At 39.4% G+C, this 21,278-nt stretch overlaps 1 protein-coding gene across 1 annotated transcript in view; it reads left to right on the forward strand.

The window, feature by feature from the left end:
- Positions 1-1,111: 1,111 nt before the first annotated feature.
- The window catches only part of LOC128652292 (pre-rRNA-processing protein TSR1 homolog), a 28,490-nt gene continuing 8,323 nt past the window's right edge, over positions 1,112-21,278 (forward strand). The window contains exons 1-3 of the mRNA XM_053705232.1: positions 1,112-1,262; positions 5,430-5,533; positions 21,044-21,260. Coding sequence (XP_053561207.1) covers positions 1,220-1,262; positions 5,430-5,533; positions 21,044-21,260 — 364 coding nt within the window. The 5' untranslated portion in view covers positions 1,112-1,219. The remainder of the gene's footprint in view (positions 1,263-5,429; positions 5,534-21,043; positions 21,261-21,278) is intronic.

Genomic DNA, 21,278 nt, shown 5'->3' on the forward strand with positions numbered 1-21,278 from the left:
TAAGCAACTTCTAGTATCAGATTTGCTTCATTCTCTTGTTATCCTTTGCTGAAGGAACAGCATTACACAACTGGCAGCTAGATGAACACATCTAGTTAGCCAATCACAAGAGACAAATGTGTGCAGGCACCAATCGGCAGCTAGCTCCCACTTGTTTGGAATATGTGCATATTTTTTTTCCACAAAGGACACCAAAAGAACAAAGCACATGAAAATTGAAGTAAATGTCTTAAAATTACATGCTCTTTCAGAATCATGCAAACTTAATTTTGACTTTCCTATCCGTTTTAAAAGCCAACAAAATAAGTATTCTGAATAATGGTCCCAAAGAAATGTATAAAAATTCACAGGGAGAAAAAACGCCTCACATTTTTGTGCTTGTATCTGAAATGGAAGGTACCTGAAGTGTTAATACATAGCTACTTTTAAAAACAAACTCCCCTGGTCCTTAAAAGGTGAAAGAAATTCACCTTACCGTTCACAAGGGTCTGACTTTTTCACAAATGGGGAACCACACTTACATTGCCATCACTGAAGTCCAGTAAGCAAATGAAGGCAACAGGCATCCACATTGAGCCTTAAAGGGATACCAACACCAAAAATGTTATTGTTTAAAAAGATAGATCATCCCTTTTAATTTCCATTTCCCAGTTTTGCATAACCAACACTGTTATAGAAATATACTTTTTACCTCTGTAATTACCTTGTATCTAAGCTTCTGCAGACTGCCTCCTTATCTCAGATCATTTGACAGACTTGCATTTCAGGCAATTAGTGCTGACTCTTAAATAACTTCATGCATGAGCATGAGCAGTGTTATTTATATGAAACACATGAACTAACGCCCTCTAGCTGTGAAAAACTGTCAAATGCCTTCAGATAAGAGGCGGCCTTTAAGGGCTAATAGCATATGAGCCTACCTAGGTTTAGCTTTCAACTAAGAATAACAAGAGAACAAACCAGAGTTAATGATAAGTGAATTAGAAAGTTGTTTAAAATTACATGCCCTATACGAATCATGAACTCTTAATTTGGACTTTACTATCCCTTTAAGTTGCTCGCATTCCACCATCTGCTGTCTGGATTAAGACTGAATTAGAGCAGTAGTGGCTGCAGGACAAGAACCTGATGCCCAGCTATATGTACTCACAGGACAGGTTGTGGCTCATCTTCCAGGGCCGCCCATGTCCTTTTCTCCAGTGTCTGCACAGTGCTCCTGATGGAAGGGCTGCTCGTACTGGCTGGAAATAAGGTAGCAAGAGGTGGGTAAACCTGGAGGAGCTGGAACACACTGTCTACAGTGTCTAAAATTTATACAGCCGCACCAGAGTAAATTTTAGGTGCAGCAATTTGTGGCCAGCAAGGGTGTAAGTGGGGAAACTAAACTAAGTCCCCAGTGGCGCCCTTGTCAAACCTTGCAATTTGCAGTATGCCTGCTGGAATGGTCAGCCTTAACCTCTCCCCTAGATTCCCTTAAGCCTTTACAGTACTTGCACCGTGACGTGCTGATGTCTTGGCAGAGCTCCACCCTGTCCACTCCGGGTGCTTAATGCACCTGCCAGGCCACAAACAGTTTTATGAAGACCAATTTTAGCTTGAGAGCTGTTTATCTCTCAAGGCAGGGTACTGCATGTGAAGGAGAGACAAAAACATTACAACATAATGCTAAAAGCCCCCAAAGATTTCTCTCCATGCCAGCAAGATTTTCATCATTTGGCCCACGGTCTTAAAGAACAGCACATAGCAAACAATCACATATACACACAGCCTACTCATGGTATACACACACTAAAAATGCACAGCTGTGTGTGAATGCCATAAGCTATCTCTTTAAGACTGTGTATGAATGCCTTGAGACATCTTTACCTATTACTTTGTGAATTACCAAACATTAGTAAGTGAATGTAAAGTTGAATGAATGAGTGCCCAGTTTTTAAAAAATACTATTAGAAACAGGGGCACTTTCATTCATTAAACTCTACATTGCAGTATTTTTTTTTTTTTTAAAAATACTTACCTTTTTTCTTTAGCAAACACAGACTGCCCACAGCTCACCTGTACTTACCTCAGCAATGACGAAACTGGCTTCCTCCAATCATGGCGTGCACCCCAGAGTGTCTATCTCGTGAGGGTATGCCGTGATAGGAGGAAGCCGTTTACGTAATTGAAGTGCGAAGTACAGAGGAGCTGATGGCGGAGGAACACGGTCTGGGTTTGCGAAAGAAAAGGTAAGTATTTAAAAAAACAAAACAAAAAAAAAACGCTGCAATGTAAAGTTTTTAATGAATGAAAGTGCCCCTGTTTTTAACAGTATTTTTAAAATCCGGGCACACATTCATTAAAAATTACATTCACTTTAAACGGAAAGGAAACCCCAAAATGTTCTTTTATGATTCAGATAGAACATACAATTTTAAACAACTTGCCAATTTGCTTCTATTATCAAATTTGTTTCATTATCTTGTTATCTTTGCTTAAAGTAAAGGTACATTTTCATGAATGAGTGCCCGGTTTTTAAAATACTATTAAAAACAGGGGCGCATTCATTCATTAAAGTTAAAATACTTACCTTTTTCTTCTTCCAAGCCGGATCAGCAATCCCCTGCCCGCTTCTTCCTGCTGTACTTACACAGCAATGACAAAACAGACTTCCTCCAATCACGGCGTAGCCTCAGGAAATGTTTGCTCTGGGAGGGAAGCCATGATTGGAGGAAGCCGGATTTGTCATTGCTGACGTAAGTACAGAGCAACTGCGGGAGGGGGATCGCTGGTCCGGCTTGGAAGAAGAAAAAGGTAAGTATTTTAACAAAACCGCTGCAATGTAAACTTTCATGAATGAAAGTGCCCCTGTTTTTAATAGTATTTTTAAAAATTTACCTTCACTTTAAGGAACAGCATTGCACTACTGGCTGTTAGCTGAACATATCTAGTTCACCAATCACAAGAGACAAATGTGTGCAGGCACCAATCAGAAGCTAGCTCCCACTAGTGTAGGATATGTGCGTATTCTTTTCCAACAAGGGATACCAAGAGCACAAAGAACATTTGAAAATTGAAGTGAATTTAAAAGTATCCTAAAATTACATGCTCTATCTGAATCATGCAAGTTTTAGTTTTGACTTTCCTATCCCCTTAAGCCATGTGAGGCTTTGAGTGAATGCCCAGAGTTGTCCTTTAAGGGCTGTGTGTGGTTGTGCATGTTCTGATTTGTCCCTATAAGACTGGGCTTTTGGTTGGCTGTGTTTTATCTCTGTAAGGATGTGTGTATAGTATGGGTGCCAGCCCTTTTAAGATTGTGTGGTGTGAGCTCTCCCTTTAAGACTTGCGCAACATGTGTGTTAGTGTGTGTGTACTGCAATCTGTCCCTTTAAGACTGTATTTATTTGGTGTGCTTTAACCCCTTCGTGCCAGCATTAAAGCGTTTTAACATCAGTGGTGTGAGCGTGCCCCCTTTGACTTCTATAGAGTCATTAACAGCGCCCATAGTTTATTTTGCGCATGCGCTTTTTCCCCAAGCAATTCTCAACCGTGGGCGTTGTTACTGACTCGATGGATGCCAAAGGTGTCACACTAGGATTGGATAAACACTGATTCATCAATATAACCATTAAAGGGACATAATACTCATATGCTAAATCACTTGAAACTGATGCAGTATAACTGTAAAAAGCTGACAGGAAAATATCACCTGAGCATCTCTATTTAAAAAAGGAAGATATTTTACCTCACAATCTCCTCAGCTCAGCAGAGTAAGTTCTGTGTAAAAAGTTCTACTCAGCTGCTCCCAGCTGCAGGTAAAAAAAATTAAAAAAAATGAAGAAATGAACAGCAGCCAATCAGCATCAGCAGTGCTGAGGTCATGAACTCTTACTGTGATCTCATGAGATTTGACTTAACTCTCATGAGATTTCATAGTAAGCTTCCTTTACCTTGATTGGTGAAATAATATGAGAGTGCACGATGCTAGTCCCTTCAGATGTCCCAGGACAAACACACTAAAATGCTGCTTAGAAATCCTTTACAATGGGAGGTGGCTACTGAGGAACTTTTGAGGTAAAATATCTTTCTTTTTTACATAGAGATGTTCAGGAGATATTTTCTAGTCAGCTTTTTACAGCTATGCTGCATCACTTTCAAGTGTTTAAACATTTGGGTATTATGGCCCTTTAAAAGCCAATGCTTTGTGGGCGGAGGAATGGTGGAGGGTATAAAAAAATAAATAAAAGTAGTTTGTTTTTCAAAAATATGCGATTTAGAAGATATTGATGAATGAGTTACCCTATTTTGCTTTCTCTTTACACATCCCGTTAAAGGGACACTGAACCCAAATTTTTTCTTTCGTGATTCAGATAGAGCATGAATTTTTAAGCAACTTTCTAATTTACTCCTATTATCACATTTTCTTCATTCTCTTGGTATCTTTATTTGAAATGCAAGAATGTAAGTTTAGATGCTGGCCCACTTTTGGTGAACAACCTGGGTTGTCCTTGCTGATTGGTGGATACATTCATCCACCAATAAAGTGCTGTCCAGAGTCTGAACCAAAAAAAAAAAGCTTAGATGCCTTCTTTTTTCAAATAAAGCTAGCAAGAGATCGAAGAAAACCTGATAATAGAGGTAAATTAGAAAGTTGCTTAAAATTGCATGCTCTATCTGAATCACGAAAGAAAAAAATTGGGTTTAGTGTCCCTTTAAGCATATCAAGTAAGTTTACAATCACTTTAAGAGTAAGTATTTAACCCCTTTGCTTCTGAGAAAAATGTGCCCAAAGTTTTTAGCATTTTAGCTATCACTCCATTTAAACAGAAGTAGAACCTTGGTTTTTTTTTATTTACCTATCAAAACTATATATATTTATTTTAGACAACCCAAGGTATTGATCTAGGCCCATTTTTGGTATATTTCATGCCACCATTTAGCCACCAAATGGGATCATATAAATAAAAATCGTTACTTTTTCACAGACTTTGGGATTCTCACTAAAATTATTTACATACCGCTTGTGCAGTCATAACACAAATGGTTGTAAAAGCTTCTCTTGGATCCTTTCTGTTCAGAAATAGCAGATATGCATAGCTTTGCCATTGCTTTTTTTGGTATTTAGAAGGCCGCTAATTGCAGCTGCACACCACACTTCTGAAATTCCCAACAGTGAAGGGGTTAATTAGTTATCTGGTAAGGGTAATAGTTTTGTAGTGTAGGGATTATGCTACCACCTCCTTGATCCCTACCAAACAACTCCTCACCACTATCTTAGGTACTGGCAGACAGTCTGTCAGTATGCAGTTTAGAACTTGTTTTTTTCTGCAGTGTAGGGAGCTCTCCTCAACCCTCCCTGATCCTTTAGTCACAGCTTTCTAAGCCTCCCTCTGCAATGTTTTGCACTTAACCATTGATCCTATAAAATAACTTTTTCTCTTTTTTTTCAGGTCGAGTTCCAGCAAAAGCCTTAAGTAAAAAAATTAGAAAAGATCTGAGCAAACTGGATAGGAAACACAAAGCCAACCAGATACGAAAGCAAAGGAAAGAAGCAGTGAGTGTTTTTATTAATATAGCGCACCAGACTTACTTATTTGGCTTCTGTCACATTACAGCTGATGCCCATATCCATGTTTGTTTGTCTCTCACCTGATTAGTACACCTGGATACTGGCTTCAGCTCATCATATTATTCCCAAGTAATGTTTAAGAACTTGTTGTTTGTGCTTTGTCTTCTAAAAAAAAAACAAATAAACTTTTAAATGGGAAGCCCCTCAAAAAAAGAAAGTTCTGCAGATAAGGGTCTGAGATGTAATCAATAAAATAGCTACTTTCTGCCATTGTGACATGAATTCCATTAGCTTTAAAGGGACATTATACACATTTTTTTTTCTTTGCATAAATGTTTTATAGATGATCTATTTATATAGCCCATACAGTTTAAAAAAAAAAAAAGACAGTTTTCCTTATTTTTAAATAAAATTGCTCTGATTCTGACTCCTAACCAAGCCCCAAAGTTTTATTTGAACACCGTCAGATACCTACTCCAGCTTGCTCCTGTTTGTGTAAAGGGTCTTTTCATATGCTAAAGAGGGGGGAGGGTCTTATTTCCCACTTGCAGTGGGCTTTGCAGCTACCTTTTCAACAGAGCTAAACTTAAAGCTTCTAAGTAAGTTTTTAAACCATTTTATACTGGATTTTTATATCGGTATCTGCATCTTATTTTTTATAGTAGTGTCTATTACATGCAGTTATATGAAAATGAGTGTATACTGTCCCTTAAATACCATGGTCAGCTCAGGGAAGTAGAAACTGGGCTAAGTAACATAAAAAATATTTTTCTCAATGCTAATTTTTTTTTTTTTTCTTTACAAATAATTTAGTAGAGTTGAAGAGGATACTGCTAAATGGGTATAATATAAAGAGACAGTGTGCACAGTATTCCCACACATAGATGTGTATTCATTCTCCAAAAGCGTTACATAGATCAAAGGGAAAGTGTACTGTAAAATAGTTTTTCTCCTTTTATGTGTTTACAGTGACTTAGGTAATGGCAAATTGCTACCTTTACTTATATATTTTTAATATGAAATAGCTGTATGCTAATTAAAGCTGCAGCATAATCAAGTGGGCTGAGCTTTCATGAAAAGCAGACCTCATTAGCTTATCTTTATACAAAATCCTCTCTATATAGTGGGACCAATATTTAGAGAGAGCACTGGAATTTTTTTTTTAAATTTGTATTGAAACTTTGCAATAATACATTAATAGCTCAATACAATGACATACTGATGCAAAAGAAGAAACATAAACTATGTACTGATATGTACTGAATCATGGTTGGACCATGAAACTAGTGCTATAGTAGAGGTTTGTGCCTTAAGTGTCCAAGGATCAGTGAAGAAGTAATCTAGTCTGAAGTTGGATTTGTGTGGGTGAGAATAGAAAGTGAAGTCCCTGTCAGCTGGATGGAGAGCCCTTTCAAATGTCATATAGGTTGTAATGTGACATCAGTGAGCGGAAGGCACTAACCAGGGAGCTCGTGGACCTATCCCCTAAATGATTTTTCATTCCTTGTCTGTCTAAATTTGGATCCCAAATTAGATTAAAGTCCCCCCCCCCCCCAACAATAAGGTACCCTGATTGACACTAGAAAGTAGTTTAAGTAGTTTCCCTAGAAATGTAATTTGTTGGGTGTTTGGAGTAGAGATTTACCAGGGTGTACGTCTGGTTGTTTAGTTTACAAATCACAATAATAAATCTCGCCTCTGGATCTTTCTCTACATACAGCAGTTTGGAGGCTACATTATCCTTAATTAATATAGCTACCCCTCTGGATTTGGAGCGGAATGAAGCTTCAAACATGGTGGGGTAATGTCTGAAAAAGTAAGGCTTACCTGGTCGATGCACCCAGTGTGTTTCCTGCAAGAAAACTACATTCGCTTTAGAGCGTCTCATATGGTTAGTGAGAAGACTGTTTTAGTCTGTGAATTAAAGGGACAGTCTACACCAGAATTTTTACTGTTTTAAAAGATAGATAATCCCTTTATTACCCATTTCCCAGTTTTGCATAACTTAACACAGTTATAATAATATACTTTTAACCTCTGTGATTATCTTGTATCTAAGCCTCTGCAAACTGCCCATTTTTTCAGTTCTTTTGACAGACTTGCAGTCCAGCCAATCAGTGCCTGCTCCCAGATAACTTCTCGTGCACAAGCACAGTGTTATCTATATGAAATAAGTGAACTAACACCCTCTAGTGGTGAAAAACTGTTAAAATGCAATCTGAAAGAGGTGGGCTTCAAGGTCTAAGAAATTAGCATATGAACCTCCTAGGTTAAGCTTTCAACTAAGAATACCAAGAGAACAAAGCAAAATTGGTGATAAAAGTAAATTGGAAAATTGTTTAAAATTACATGCTCTATCTGAATCATGAAAGTTTATTTTGGCCTAGACTGTCCCTTTAAGTCCTTGAACATTATGGGACATGAGCTGGAGGCCTGTCATCTTGACTAGTAGTAGGTAAGGGGGGGAAGAGGGGGGGGGGAGAGGGGGGTGTGGAGGTTGTTAGTGATAGGGAATTGGTGTAGTGTAAGGATGTGTCAGGTAGAAAGTAGCGAGTAGGATGGGATCTGGTGAAGATATGTTAATTCGTAAGGTTATGTTGCAGTTCAGCGGGTGAGCAAGGGCAATATAGGGTGTTGGGGGGGGGGGGGGTAGTAAATGCTCCAATACAAATATTTATGTCTAAAGTTGATTAGACAATTCTTAGTGGAGTGTGCTAATTAATCCACCACAAAGTGCAAAAGGATAAAAAGGATGATTTGGGAGGCAGACCGAGAGGAGTGAGAGATGTGGGGATGTGGTAGTGTAGATAGATAACCCCAAGTTGTAAGTTAATAAATAATGGGAAGCTGTAGGAAGTTAGAGTGGTTAGGAAATGAACATCCATTTAAAGTGGAATATACATAACATAACTTAGTTAATTGAGAAATACCATTTTGTGTAACTAAATCCAATTGTCTTTTTAACAAGTAAACCACACTTAGATTTAAAATATAGCCAGGCGCCAACAATAATAACACAGTAATCAGATAATTACCAAATAAACTAACAGTGTACCCTGAATTTGCTTTGTCCTGGATGTTGTAGGAGATGTTAAGCGAAGAGTAAACTACTGAGGGCGTAACTCTCGCAGAACCCAAGTATTATGTTTTTTTTATAATGGAAAACCTGCTTGATTAGGTTAACCCCTTAATGTGGGGGCGGTCTTAGGAATGGAGATCCTTTCCTCAGCTATGTTAAAATTATTGCCAGCTGTTGGAGTTTAGTAATCTTATAAGGGTACATGTATCCAAGATATATTGGTAGGGAAGATCTCATTTTCAGGGCCAACATAAGGAATAACATTTACAATGCATAGAATATTTAGAAATAATGTAGATATAAAGTGAAAGCGCTAAAATATACTTATGTAAAGTGTTGCCCATGCAATTGTCTAGAACTCATAGCCCGCCCATTAAGATGAGAATTCTCCAGGTAGTATTAAATACATATTGTTTTAATTCAGCATGAGAGGTACAGTATTCAATTACATTTTTTAAATTAAACATTAGCGATTTGGAACAGAAGCAGCAATATTCCCAAATAGAACATATACTATCTCATTTGATAATTGAAGAACCCTTCTTATACACTTTTCCAGACGTATCAGCCAATTTCCAGTTAGGAATACCTGCTGAGGACGTAATTATTGAGTGGAGATGACTGTTATATATATTTAAGGATGTGCATGAACAGGTTATCTCTTTACAGTTTATACGTTAGATCCTTTTTTGCCAATATCACGGTTAATGTCATCAACCGTGATTATGTGGCCTTGGCGAGAGGAGAAAAAAGAATAAATAGATAATTCAAAGAGAAACTAAATTATTGTTGTCTGGGAACAGGTATTCCTCTTCGCAGAGTCCCAGGGGTTTTAAGTTGGTTATCACGTGTAAGTTGGAGAGCATTAGAACACCATGGGTACATACAAACATTAAGCATTTAAAGAGCTGGGATTCACAAGATGAATCCTATGTGGACTAAATTAAGGGTAGTGTCAATTGCCTATTACTTCAGTCCAACAAAAAAAAGTGTGTAGGCTTTGCTTGAAAAAAGGATACATTTAATCTGGTTGCATCTGTTGATCTCCTTTTTCTTTTTGGAGTAGGTATATTCCTTTTGGGAAGTGACCTTCATTCTAGAACAGATGAGCGAAGAGATTGTGGGTTAGAAGTAGCACGTTTGGATGAGGAAGTAGCTTGCATGAGATCTAGTTGATCTAGTAGATCCAAACCTTGTTTGAGTTCAGATATGATGTAAGATTGTCTATTTTGCTGGAAGAAGAGCTTTACCGGAAAGCCCCATCTATATTTGATATTGTGGAAGCACTGGGTAATAGGTAAGAAAGATCTGCGTTTCGCCAGGGTATGAGGATAGATCCTGGAATATTTGGAGGGTGTGATAAGGCTCAGGGAGCTCTTTATTTTGAAAAGCCGCTTTGAGAACTTTCTCTTTGAAGGTGAAATAATGTAGACAGATGATAACATCTCTAGGTTGTTTACATGTCGAGTTTCTGGGTCTATGTGTTCTGTGAGCTCTATCGATTGGTACAATTCCAGATCAAGAATTACTAATCAGAACTTTAGAGTCCCTGGAGAGATTCAGAAAGAGCAGCTGTTGTTATTACTTCGTTGATGCCTAGGATTTGGATATTGCGTCGAGATCTGCAAGCTTTTTTTCGAGATCAGAGATCATTTCGGCTAAGCTTTGAGAATAGGATAATACATTACTGTGGCCAACTGCAAGATCTTCGTGTTTTCTTTCCAGTGTGTCTGTCCTTACTACCCACCCCGCCAAAGAAGCAATATCTCTTCTAAGATCCACTACAGAGGTCTTTATTTCTTGTTTTAAGGAGGTAACGTGAGAGTCCATCTTAGTAGACAAGCGTGAGAGTCCATCTTAGTAGACAAGGAATTAATCAATTCAATGATTTGAGAGATCATCTGTGTGAGATGTTCACGAGGGCTCAAACGATCAGGGGTTCTGTGTACAGAGGCAAATTCTCTTGTTTCATCATCAGAAAGTTCTCTATCGGATTGTAGCTTGCAATTAAAGTTGTCTGCTACGGTTCTCTTGAGACCTTCAGGGTGTTTGTTTTTTTTTTCCTGTTAGAATGCGCCATAGTAAAGGTGTTTCCCCAAGCATATACTGTAGAGACAGTACTGTAATCAATCTCCCTAGAGGGATACAAACTGAAGGTGAAGTGCTGTACTTTAGTATATTATTGGTAGTTCAGGTCTTGGAAGCTTTTTTGTAGAAGGGTGATTGGGGTGCTCTACCACATCCCTCTTGAGGGTACTCTACTCCATTGGACACATAGTCCTAGTCAGAGATTTATAGATGAAGAGGATTAGCTGCTGGTGCTCCAAAGGCAATATAAGGAAAGTGTGCAAATCCACTCAAACTCTACCTCAGGGACGTATCCACTTGGGACGGTAAAAGTAGAAAGGATAATTGGATTGTACCCACTAGGGGTGAGAAAAACGGAATGGGGGAGGTATGTATGAGTAGGATAGCTCTAGGTTTCCGTCACAATTAGAACATCTATGAGAGATTTAAAGGGACAGTCAACACCAGAATTGTTTTTGTTTAAAAAGAAAGATAATCCCTTTATTACCCCTTCCCCAGTTTTACATAACAAACAGTTATATAAATGTACTTTTTACCTCTGTGATTACCTTGTATCTAAGCCTCTGCAAACTGCCCCCTTCAGTTCTTTTGACAGACTTGCTTTTTAGCCAATCAGTGCTCACTCCAGGGTAACTTCACGTGCATGAGCTCAATGTTATCTATATGAAACACATGAACTAATGCCCTCTAGTGGTCAATATGCATTCAGATTAGAGTCAGTCTTCAAGGTCTAAGAAATTAGCATATGAACCTCCTAGGTTTAGCTTTCAACTAAGAATACCAAGAGAACAAAGCAAAATTGGTGATAAAAGTAAATTGGAAAGTTGTTTTAAAATTACATTCCCTATTTAAATTTTGAAAGTTGTTTTTGGACTTGACTGTCCCTTTAACCCCTTAATGACCACAGCACTTTTCCATTTTCTGTCCGTTTGGGACCAAGGCTATTTTTACATTTCTGCGGTGTTTGTGTTTAGCTGTAATTTTCCTCTTACTCATTTACTGTACCCACACATATTATTATATACCGTTTTTCTCGCCATTAAATGGACTTTCTAAAGATACCATTATTTTCATCATATCTTATCATTTACTATAAAAAAAATTATAAAATATGAGGAAAAAATCGAAAAAAACACATTTTTTCTAACTTTGACCCCCAAAATCTGTTACATATCTACAACCACCAAAAAACACCCATGCTAAATAGTTTCAAAATGTTATCCTGAGTTTAGAAATACCAAATGTTTACATGTTCTTTGCTTTTTTTTGTAACTTATAGGGCCATAAATACAAGTAGCACTTTGCTATTTCCAAACCATTTTTTTTTTTTCAAAATTAGTGCTAGTTACATTAGAACACTAATATCTTTCAGGAATCTCTGAATATCCATTGACATGTATATATTTTTTTTTAGTAGACAACCCAAAGTATTGATCTAGGCCCTTTTTGGTATATTTCATGCCACCATTTTACCGACAAATGCGATCAAATACAAAAAATTGTTCACTTTTTTACAAATTTTTTACAAACTTTTGGTTTCTCACTGAAATTATTTACAAACAGCTTGTGCAATTATGGCATAAATGGTTGTAAATTCTTCTCTGGGATCCCCTTTGTTCAGAAATAGCAGACATATATGGCTTTGGCGTTGCTTTTTGGTAATTAGAAGGCCGCTAAATGCCGCTGCGCACCACACGTGTATTATGCCCAGTAGTGAAGGGGTTAATTAGGGAGCATGTAGGGAGCATTTTGGGGTAATTTTAGCTTTAGTGTAGTGTAGTAGACAACCCCAACTATTGATCTAGGCCCATTTTGGTATATTTCATGCCACCATTTCACCGCCAAATACGATCAAATAAAAAAAAAACGTTAACTTTTTCACAATTTTAGGTTTCTCACTGAAATCATTTACAAACAGCTTATGCAATTATGGCACAAATGGTTGTAAATGCTTCTCTGGGATCCCCTTTGTTCCGAAATAGCAGACCTATATGGCTTTGGCGATGCTTTTTGGTAATTAGAAGGCCGCTAAATGCTGCTGCGCATCACGCGTGTATTATGTCTAGCAGTGAAGGGGTTAATTATGTAGCTTGTAGGGAACTTGCAGGGTTAATTTTAGCTTTAGTGTAGAGCTCAGCCTCCCACCTGAAACATCAGACCCCCTGATGCCTCCCAAATAGCTCTCTTCCCTCCCCCACCCCACAATTGTCCCCGCCATCTTAAGTACTGGCAGAAACTCTGCCAGTACTAAAATAAAAGGTATATTTGGGCTTTTTTTAGTTTTTTTTTTTTTTTTAACATATTTACATATGCTGCTGTGTAGGATCCCCCCTTAGCCCCCAACCTCACAGATCCCCCACCAAACAGCTCTCTAACCCTCCCCCTCTGCCTTAATGGGCGCCATCTTGGGTACCGGCAGCTGTCTGCCAGTACCCAGTTTAGAAAAAAATTTGCTTTTTTTAAGAAAAAATCCCTTTTTCTGTAGTGTAGCTCCCCCCCACACCCAAGAACAACCCCCCCACCCCTCCAAGATCCCTTTGACTGAAGTTTATTTTTTTTAATTTTGCCCTTTTCCCCCACATAGTTACATTCTCATTTTCTGTAGTATAGCGGATCCCACCCGCTCCCGCCCCGTGCACGCACCCGCCCGCCACCCTCTGTGCACGAGCGCGCCCCCGTCAGCTCCGCCCCCCCTCCACCTCACACGGCCCATCGATGGCCGCCCACCCGCCTCCCAAGTCAGCTCCCACCCACCAACGATACCGGCCATCGATGTCCGGTGCAGAGAGGGCCACAGAGTGGCTCTCTCTGCATCGGATGGCCATGCAGGGTTATTGCAGGATGCCTCCATATCGAAGGCATCACTGCAATAACCGGAAAGCAGCTGGAAGCGAGCAGGATCGCTTCCAGCTGCTTTCCACACCGAGGACGTGCAGGGTACGTCCTCAGGCGTTAACTGCCTTTTTTTTGAGGACGTACCCTGCACGTCCTTGGTCGTTAAGGGGTTAATCTCTTATGTAGAGTGTTATAAGGCTTCATGGGACTAAGAATTGGGCAGCTTGAGATTGTACTTAAAACTGTATGGGATTATCCAAACACAGTAGAGTCCTCTGCAGAACAAAGTGAGGAGTTAGTACTGGCACCATTTAGTGATCAAGCCTCACCTCTGTGAAGAAGTCTTCAAGAAGTTCAATGCTTAATGTAGCCTAGTTTTCTTTGCTTTTTAGGTTATGGTGGGGGGACCGTGTTCCGTGGTTATGAGATTTATTAAATAGAGCTTGAGTAAACTGTAACCTGTGTAGGAGCTGACCAAAGCGTAAAAGATTGGCGGTGTTCACTAGTAATTTAGTTCCACCAAATTTGGAAACTTGGAATCCTTCTTCTCAATAATGGTGGTATAAGGCGATCAAAGCTGCAGCACACAGATATGTTGAGCTTAACCCTAAAACTCCTTCTAGGACTTATATGTAATTAAGTCAGTTGTCAGCCCAAGTATGAGTAAAAAGCAAGTTAGTCCAAGTCCATTATCTGGTCCTCTAGATAAGGTTCCTTGAGTGTATTTGTATAAACCTTCCCCAAACTTCACACTTAAACCGCTATTTCTCTCCTGCAAACGTATAGGCAAGGGAGTGATTTAAGCTGCAATTTCATGATATGTGGTATTTATAGTATTTCTCTGCCTCCAAGGGTTGCTACAAGTAGATTGGAGCTGACATTTAGGAAATCTACTTTTTATTTATAATTTTGAGTACCTGTTCCTCACGCTAAGGGCCTTCTGGTGCTATAAAAATATTGAGCCGTGTAGTTTATGTGTAAGATGGCGATTTGCGCCAAGAAGGGCTGATTTTCTCTATGGAGATTTAACGTTTTCCTTGAGGCCTCAATCAACTGTTTTGTCGGAGAGGGATCCGTGTGTGTAAGTGGGTTTTAGCAGGTGTTGGTGGAAGAGACACATCGCTTACCTTCTTTTGCCATCTTAAGCTGTCAGACAAAGTGATTTCAACTTTGCAGCCATGACTGGTATTGGAGTGTCCAATTTACAGCTCCTACTCCTTAGTGCTTAGTGCTTACCCCACCTCTGGAGCGGAGCCCCGACCCTCCGGAGTGTAAGCAAGAAGGCAGGCTGCAGCGAACGGAGTCAGTGTCACCAGCTTGCTGTTGCTGATAGTTTCTTTAGCGGTTTAGGTCTTAGATGTTAATCGAGTGTTGGACCTTCGTCTGGTATACAAAGTAGTGAGTGCCTCTATCTGGGACAGTCCAGATGCACTAGTCTGCGACTTTGGAGACGGGTTTCAACTTTATAAATAGTATATTTAATAGTCAGAGCTCGGGAGCTCCATGAAGATGTGTCTGAGTCTGCTAGTTGGCTCCACCCCCCAAAACAGTGATAACTTTTATTAGAAACTTGTTTGTAATATACATGTATTGGCAAAAATGCTTCTATTACAAAGATGTAATTCATCTATGTGCATTTAAAATTTTGACCGGAATGTCCCTTTAAGTATTTTTGCACCCTGTCAAAAAGAAGTGGTGAGCATTGATAAATCGGTGACATTGTTGTCTTTTTAACATTGCTCACTTCAGCTTTGCATACAGTATACAGAACAGGAGCTGTGTGTTTTTGTAGAAGATGAATTGCTCTGCATTATTACTATTAAACACACCGCTTCTGTCACAGGGTACAAGAATACACATTCCCCAAGATCGCAGCTCCAAAAGAAGTGGAATTTCACCAATCGTCGCCTTTACCTAGCAGTAAAACCACCACTGCTTTATCGGTAAACATGATACACCTGACATACTTTTTTTTTTTTTTTTTTTCTCTATAGAAACCTTTTTTTTTCCCAAAGATTTTATGTTGTAAAAGGCTATCTTTTAGAAGCAACAAAGAAAAATAAAGTTTAATGTCCCTTTTCTGCACACTTATTATAAAAGATGTGATAGCATATTTTAATTGAGGGATTTTTGTGGAAAAAGATCTCCATTGCACAAATGTTTCTATGCATATTTGAAATGTAGTGTTTTGCATTTCAGTTAATATATTTAATAAATAATAATAAGGTGGTTAATATAGTCTGTCTATTTAGGCAAAATATTTAAGATTTGATTGTTTAAGTTACTATTTGGATAAACAATTTCTTGCTTCTGTAGAACTTGTGTTTTAGAACTAGCGTAGAACTTTCTCCCTGACTGATAGAACAACACACACAGTTGTACTGGTGGATAGGGCATTGCAACAATAGCTTGGAAACAAAGGACCATTAACAGCAAATGCATAATAAAAAATAAAAAAAACAATGCAATAGCACTTACTCTGAATTTTTTATCAGCAGTAGATGTTTTTTTTTTTCCAGTCCAATTTTACCTCAATTTGCTGTCCACTGTATCATGTGACAGCCATCAGCCAATCAGACTCCAGGACCGCCCCTAGGAATTAATGGGGTCCCTAACTAAACCATTGACCCGCCCCCTGTAACTTTATTTTACATTTTTGCCGATATGACTAAAATGTGTGTTCACTTTGGAGCATAGGCAAACCTGAAAGTGTATTTAACAACTCCGTGATGGATACGTTGCGCATCGCAGATTGTTTAGTATGTTGTTCTCTATTTAAAGACATACATGTACGCATACACACAAATACAAACCTATACAGATGATTACAATCATAAATCTACACACACCCGTACACGATACGTAATACAAAGAAGTCTTCTTTTTTATTAAAATAAAAATATACACCTACAAACATCTAATTTTTGCTAATGCAATATATATCCCGCCATACACTGTACTTTTCCAGGAGTACAAACACAAAAAAAGAAAAGTGAATTAAAGGGACACTGAACCCAATTTTTTTCTTTCGTGATTCAGATAGAGCATGCAATTTTAAGCAACTTTCTAATTTACTCCTATTATCAAATTTTCTTCGTTCTCTTGCTATCTTTATTTGAGAAGAAGGCATCTAAGCTTTTTTTTGGTTCAGACTCTGGATAGCACTATTTTATTGGTGGATGAATTTATCCACCAATCAACCAGGACAACCCAGGTTGTTCACCAAAAATAGGCCGGCATCTAAACTTACATTTCAAATAAAGATACCAAGAGAATAAAGAAATTTTGATAATAGGAGTACATTAGAAAGTTGCTTAAAATGTCATGCTCTATCTGAATCACGAAAGAAAACATTTGGGTTCAGTGTCCCTTTAAATATAGATTGCTTCACATACTAAAACAATTAGGTAAATAAACTCATTTAACCCCTTAATGACCGCAGCACTTTTCCATTTTCTGTCCGTTTGGGACCAAGGCTATTTTTACATTTCTGCTGTGTTTGTGTTTAGCTGTAATTTTCCTCTTACTCATTTACTGTACCCACACATATTATATACCGTTTTTCTCGCCATTAAATGGGCTTTCTAAAGATACCATTATTTTCATCATATCTTATAATTTACTATAAAAAAAATTATAAAATATGAGGAAAAAATTGAAAAAAACACACTTTTTCTAATCTTTGACCCCCAAAATCTGTTACACATCTACAACCACCAAAAAACACCCATGCTAAATAGTTTCTAAATTTTGTCCTGAGTTTAGAAATACCCAATGTTTACATGTTCTTTGCTTTTTTTTGTAAGTTATAGGGCCATAAATACAAGTAGCACTTTGCTATTTCCAAACCATTATTTTTCAAAATTAGCGCTAGTTACATTAGAACACTAATATCTTTCAGGAATCTCTGAATATCCATTGACATGTATATATTTTTTTTTAGTAGACATCCCAAAGTATTCATCTAGGCCCATTTTGGTATATTTCATGCCACCATTTCACCGCCAAATGCGATAAAATACAAAAAATCGTTAACTTTTTTACTAATTTTTTCACAAACTTTTGGTTTCTCACTGAAATTATTTACAAACAGCTTGTGCAATTATGGCTTAAATGGTTGTAAATGCTTCTCTGGGATCCCCTTTGTTCATAAATAGCAGACATATATGGCTTTGGCGTTGCTTTTTAGTAATTATAAGGCTGCTAAATGCCACTGCGCACTACACGTGTATTATGCCCAGCAGTGAAGGGGTTAATTATGGAGCATGTAGGGAGCTTTTAGGGATACTTTTAGCTTTTAGTGTAGTGTAGTAGACAACCCCAAGTATTGATCTAGGCCAATTTTGGTATATTTCATGCCACCATTTCACCGCCAAATGCGATCAAATTAAAAAAAACGTTAAATTTTTCACAATTTTATGTTTCTCACTGAAATCATTTACAAACAGCTTGTGCAATTATGGCACAAAATGGTTGTAAATGCTTCTCTGGGATCCCCTTGTTCAGAAATAGCAAGACATATATGGCTTTGGCGTTGCTTTTTGGTAATTAGAAGGCCCGCCAAATGCCGCTGCATTTCACACGTGTATTATGGCTAGCAGTGAAGGGGTTAATTATGTTAGCTTGCAGGGTTAATTTTAGCTTTAGTGTAGAGCTCAGCCTCCCACCTGAACATGAGACCACCTGATCCCTCCCAAACAGCTCTCTTCCCTCCCCCCACCCCACCAATTGTCCCCGCCATCTTAAGTACTGGCAGAAACTCTGCCAGTACTAAAAATAAAAGCTATACTTGGGCTTTTTTTTTGTTTTTTTTGGCATATTTACATATGCTGCTGTGTAGGATCCCCCTTAGTCCCCAACCTCACTGATCCCCCACCAAACAGCTCTCTAACCCTCCCCCCTCTGCCTTAAATGGGCGCCATCTTGGGTACTGGCAGCTGTCTGCCAGTACCCAGTTTTAGTAACAATTGTGCCTTTTTTGTTTTAAAAATACCCTTTTCTGTAGTGTAGCTTCCCCCCCACCCCCAGAACCAACCCCCCCACCCCTTCCAGATCCCTTAGCTGTTATTTATAACTTAAAATCTTTTTTTTTTTTAGCTTTTACCAGCTTTATTTTTCTGTAGTGTAGCGGTTCCCTCCCGCTCCCGCCCCGTGCACGCGCCCGCCGCCCCCCGTGCACGCGCGCGCTCCCGACGGTTACGCCCCCGATCCCGCCCCCCTTCCCTCCACTCGGACATCGATGGCCGCCCACCCACCTCCCAGACTTGCTCCCACCCACCAACGATACCGGCCACCGATGTCCGGTGCAGAGAGGGCCACAGAGTGGCTCTCTCTGCATCGGATGGCCAAGGGGGGTTATTGCAGGATGCCTCCATATCGAGGCATCACTGCAATAACCGGAAAGCAGCTGGAAGCGAGCAGGATCGCTTCCAGCTGCTTTCCAGACCAAGGACGTACGCCACACGTCCTCTGTCATTAACTGTATTTTTTTTGAGGACGTGTGGCGTACGTCCTTGGTCATTAAGGGGTTAATATGTTATGCATTAATTGTTCAATATATTACTTTCCTACATTTGCTTTTGAGAGCCTCTGCTGTCCCAGTTTGCCCCTGGTAAACTTCCTGTTCTTATAAAATGTAAAGATAAATTGTGCGATACAAGGAAGGTCACCTTTTGAAATGAGTAGATTAGAGGCGGCATACTCGCCCCTCAGCCCATCCAAGAGCAGTCCACATCAACATGTAACAAACTAGATACCCTGAGCACTGTCCATTCAGGCAGGCTTTATCAGTTGCTATGGTAGCTGATTACGCATGCCCATTTGTCACAGCATTTCCAGCTGCACAGCTTTATCCTTGCAGCTGCAACAGTGGATGCATTCTAGAGGGAATGGTGGCTACTGCTGGCTGCCATTTAAAAAAATAATAATTGTCTAGGGGGCAGTCAGGGCCCGGCACACTAGGCCCCTGACCAGGGCTGTATTTAACACAGGGCAAAAGGGGCAGCTGACCAGGGCCCAGTCTCTTTTGAGGGGCCCAAGAGTCCTAAAAAATTTTTTTTATTTTTTTTAAATGGTTCATACCAGACTGCTGATGTGACATGGGGAACACACACATTCAGTCCTAATACTGTCACAGTCAAAAGTACTCTGCTTATATATATTTTTTTAAAGAAAACTGTGCCAGACGTGTTGGTGTCATGTGACATGCCAAGCTATTGCCATGTGCTGTTTTAGATGTGCACTGTGCAGCACTGAATGCAAAGCCCTAACTCGGCATCCAGCCAATCCCACTGCATCAGAAAATGTCCTACTGGGGTTACCAGGTAACTGCTCTGGTGGTGGGGATTGTTTCTGGGTAGGGCTGACTTTAGGCGCATGCAGCAGAAAGCTGGAGCGGCAGGCACGTGAGGATTTGAGCATCTGTGCAGCTGCATACACTGCTCTCTTCAGTCTTGAGGCTGTGTGACTCATCTCACACTGTATCCATGCAGCCTTGGGCAGACAGCATCCAGTCTGTTGGTCCCCTTAGCCCTGCTCTTCCTGCTGTGGCCCTAAGATCAACTAACTAAAGTTTGTTTGGGAACAGTGCTTTGTAGGAAGGTGTCAGTGGGAAGAATAAGTGAGTGCACACATGCCCCTCCCCATGCCATTGTCTAGTGCAGGGCGAGAGGGAACTTGTTCCTAGCAAAGAAGTGACATGTGCTGCTGTGGCTGATGTATAGTGTCATGCTGATACTTCACACATTTAATGTAAGGTTTATTTTTATAGTTTTTGTTTTCTCTCTATCTCAGATTTTACAGCTTCCCATAGTAGTTCTGCTATTCCAGTCAGTAAACTTATATTTGTCTGCACCTCCATGCTTCCTCCTCAGTCTTTACATTGGTTTGCTCCTGTTGGCTGCCCTAAATCTCTCTAACCAGCTAACCTCACACCAGAATCGCATTCAAAAGAATATTAAATGAATTCACAGTGGAGGAATTTATATATTTATTTACTTATTAGTACTGCTTAGGTCCAGTTTCACATATTGCAATTTATTTAATTTTTTTTAATGATTAGCCCAGCAGTGGATGATCCACTGCTGGGCTAATAATTTAAAAAAAAATAAAAAAAATAATCGATTTAGTTGTTTTTTGGAATGTTGGGGTAGAGAGCGAAATAGCATGGGGGGGCCCAAGAAATTTTTTGCCCAGGGTCCAGTCAATATTGAAGACGGCCCTGCCCCTGACTCCAGTTATCCCTTTCACCCCCTGATGGCAGTGCTGAGACTCATACACTGAACTCTTGCGCATGCTCAGTGGCAGCTGATGCCTCAGAAAGTGTATATATTAATTGACTGCACAGTTTGACAATGGATGTAATTGGAGTGTGTGGTTCTTAAAACATCTGGCTAATTTCTGATTTATTTCTTTTTATATTCCTTCTGTCCAATTCAATGTTCAGGAAATAGATTGTCTTAATAAGTTGGTTCATCTTTCACTTTCATCTCTAGGTGCTTACAGAGAAGAGGAACTTGGGCAGTAAGGACAGCCCACCTCACCTGGTAGTAGTGGTTCCCTTGCATGCTGGGATAGCACTTAAAAGCCTTTTGAGCCTCGTTAACAATAATGAAGATGGTTTGGTGCATGAAGATAACCAGAGAGTGGGGGTGTTTGGATTGGTCTGTCCAAAGTTCAAGCAGAGATGGTACTTCACCCAAGCAGACACAGGTAACTAAGAGCCATATT

This window comes from Bombina bombina, chromosome 3 (assembly GCF_027579735.1).
Source record: "Bombina bombina isolate aBomBom1 chromosome 3, aBomBom1.pri, whole genome shotgun sequence".
Lineage (NCBI taxonomy): Eukaryota > Metazoa > Chordata > Amphibia > Anura > Bombinatoridae > Bombina > Bombina bombina.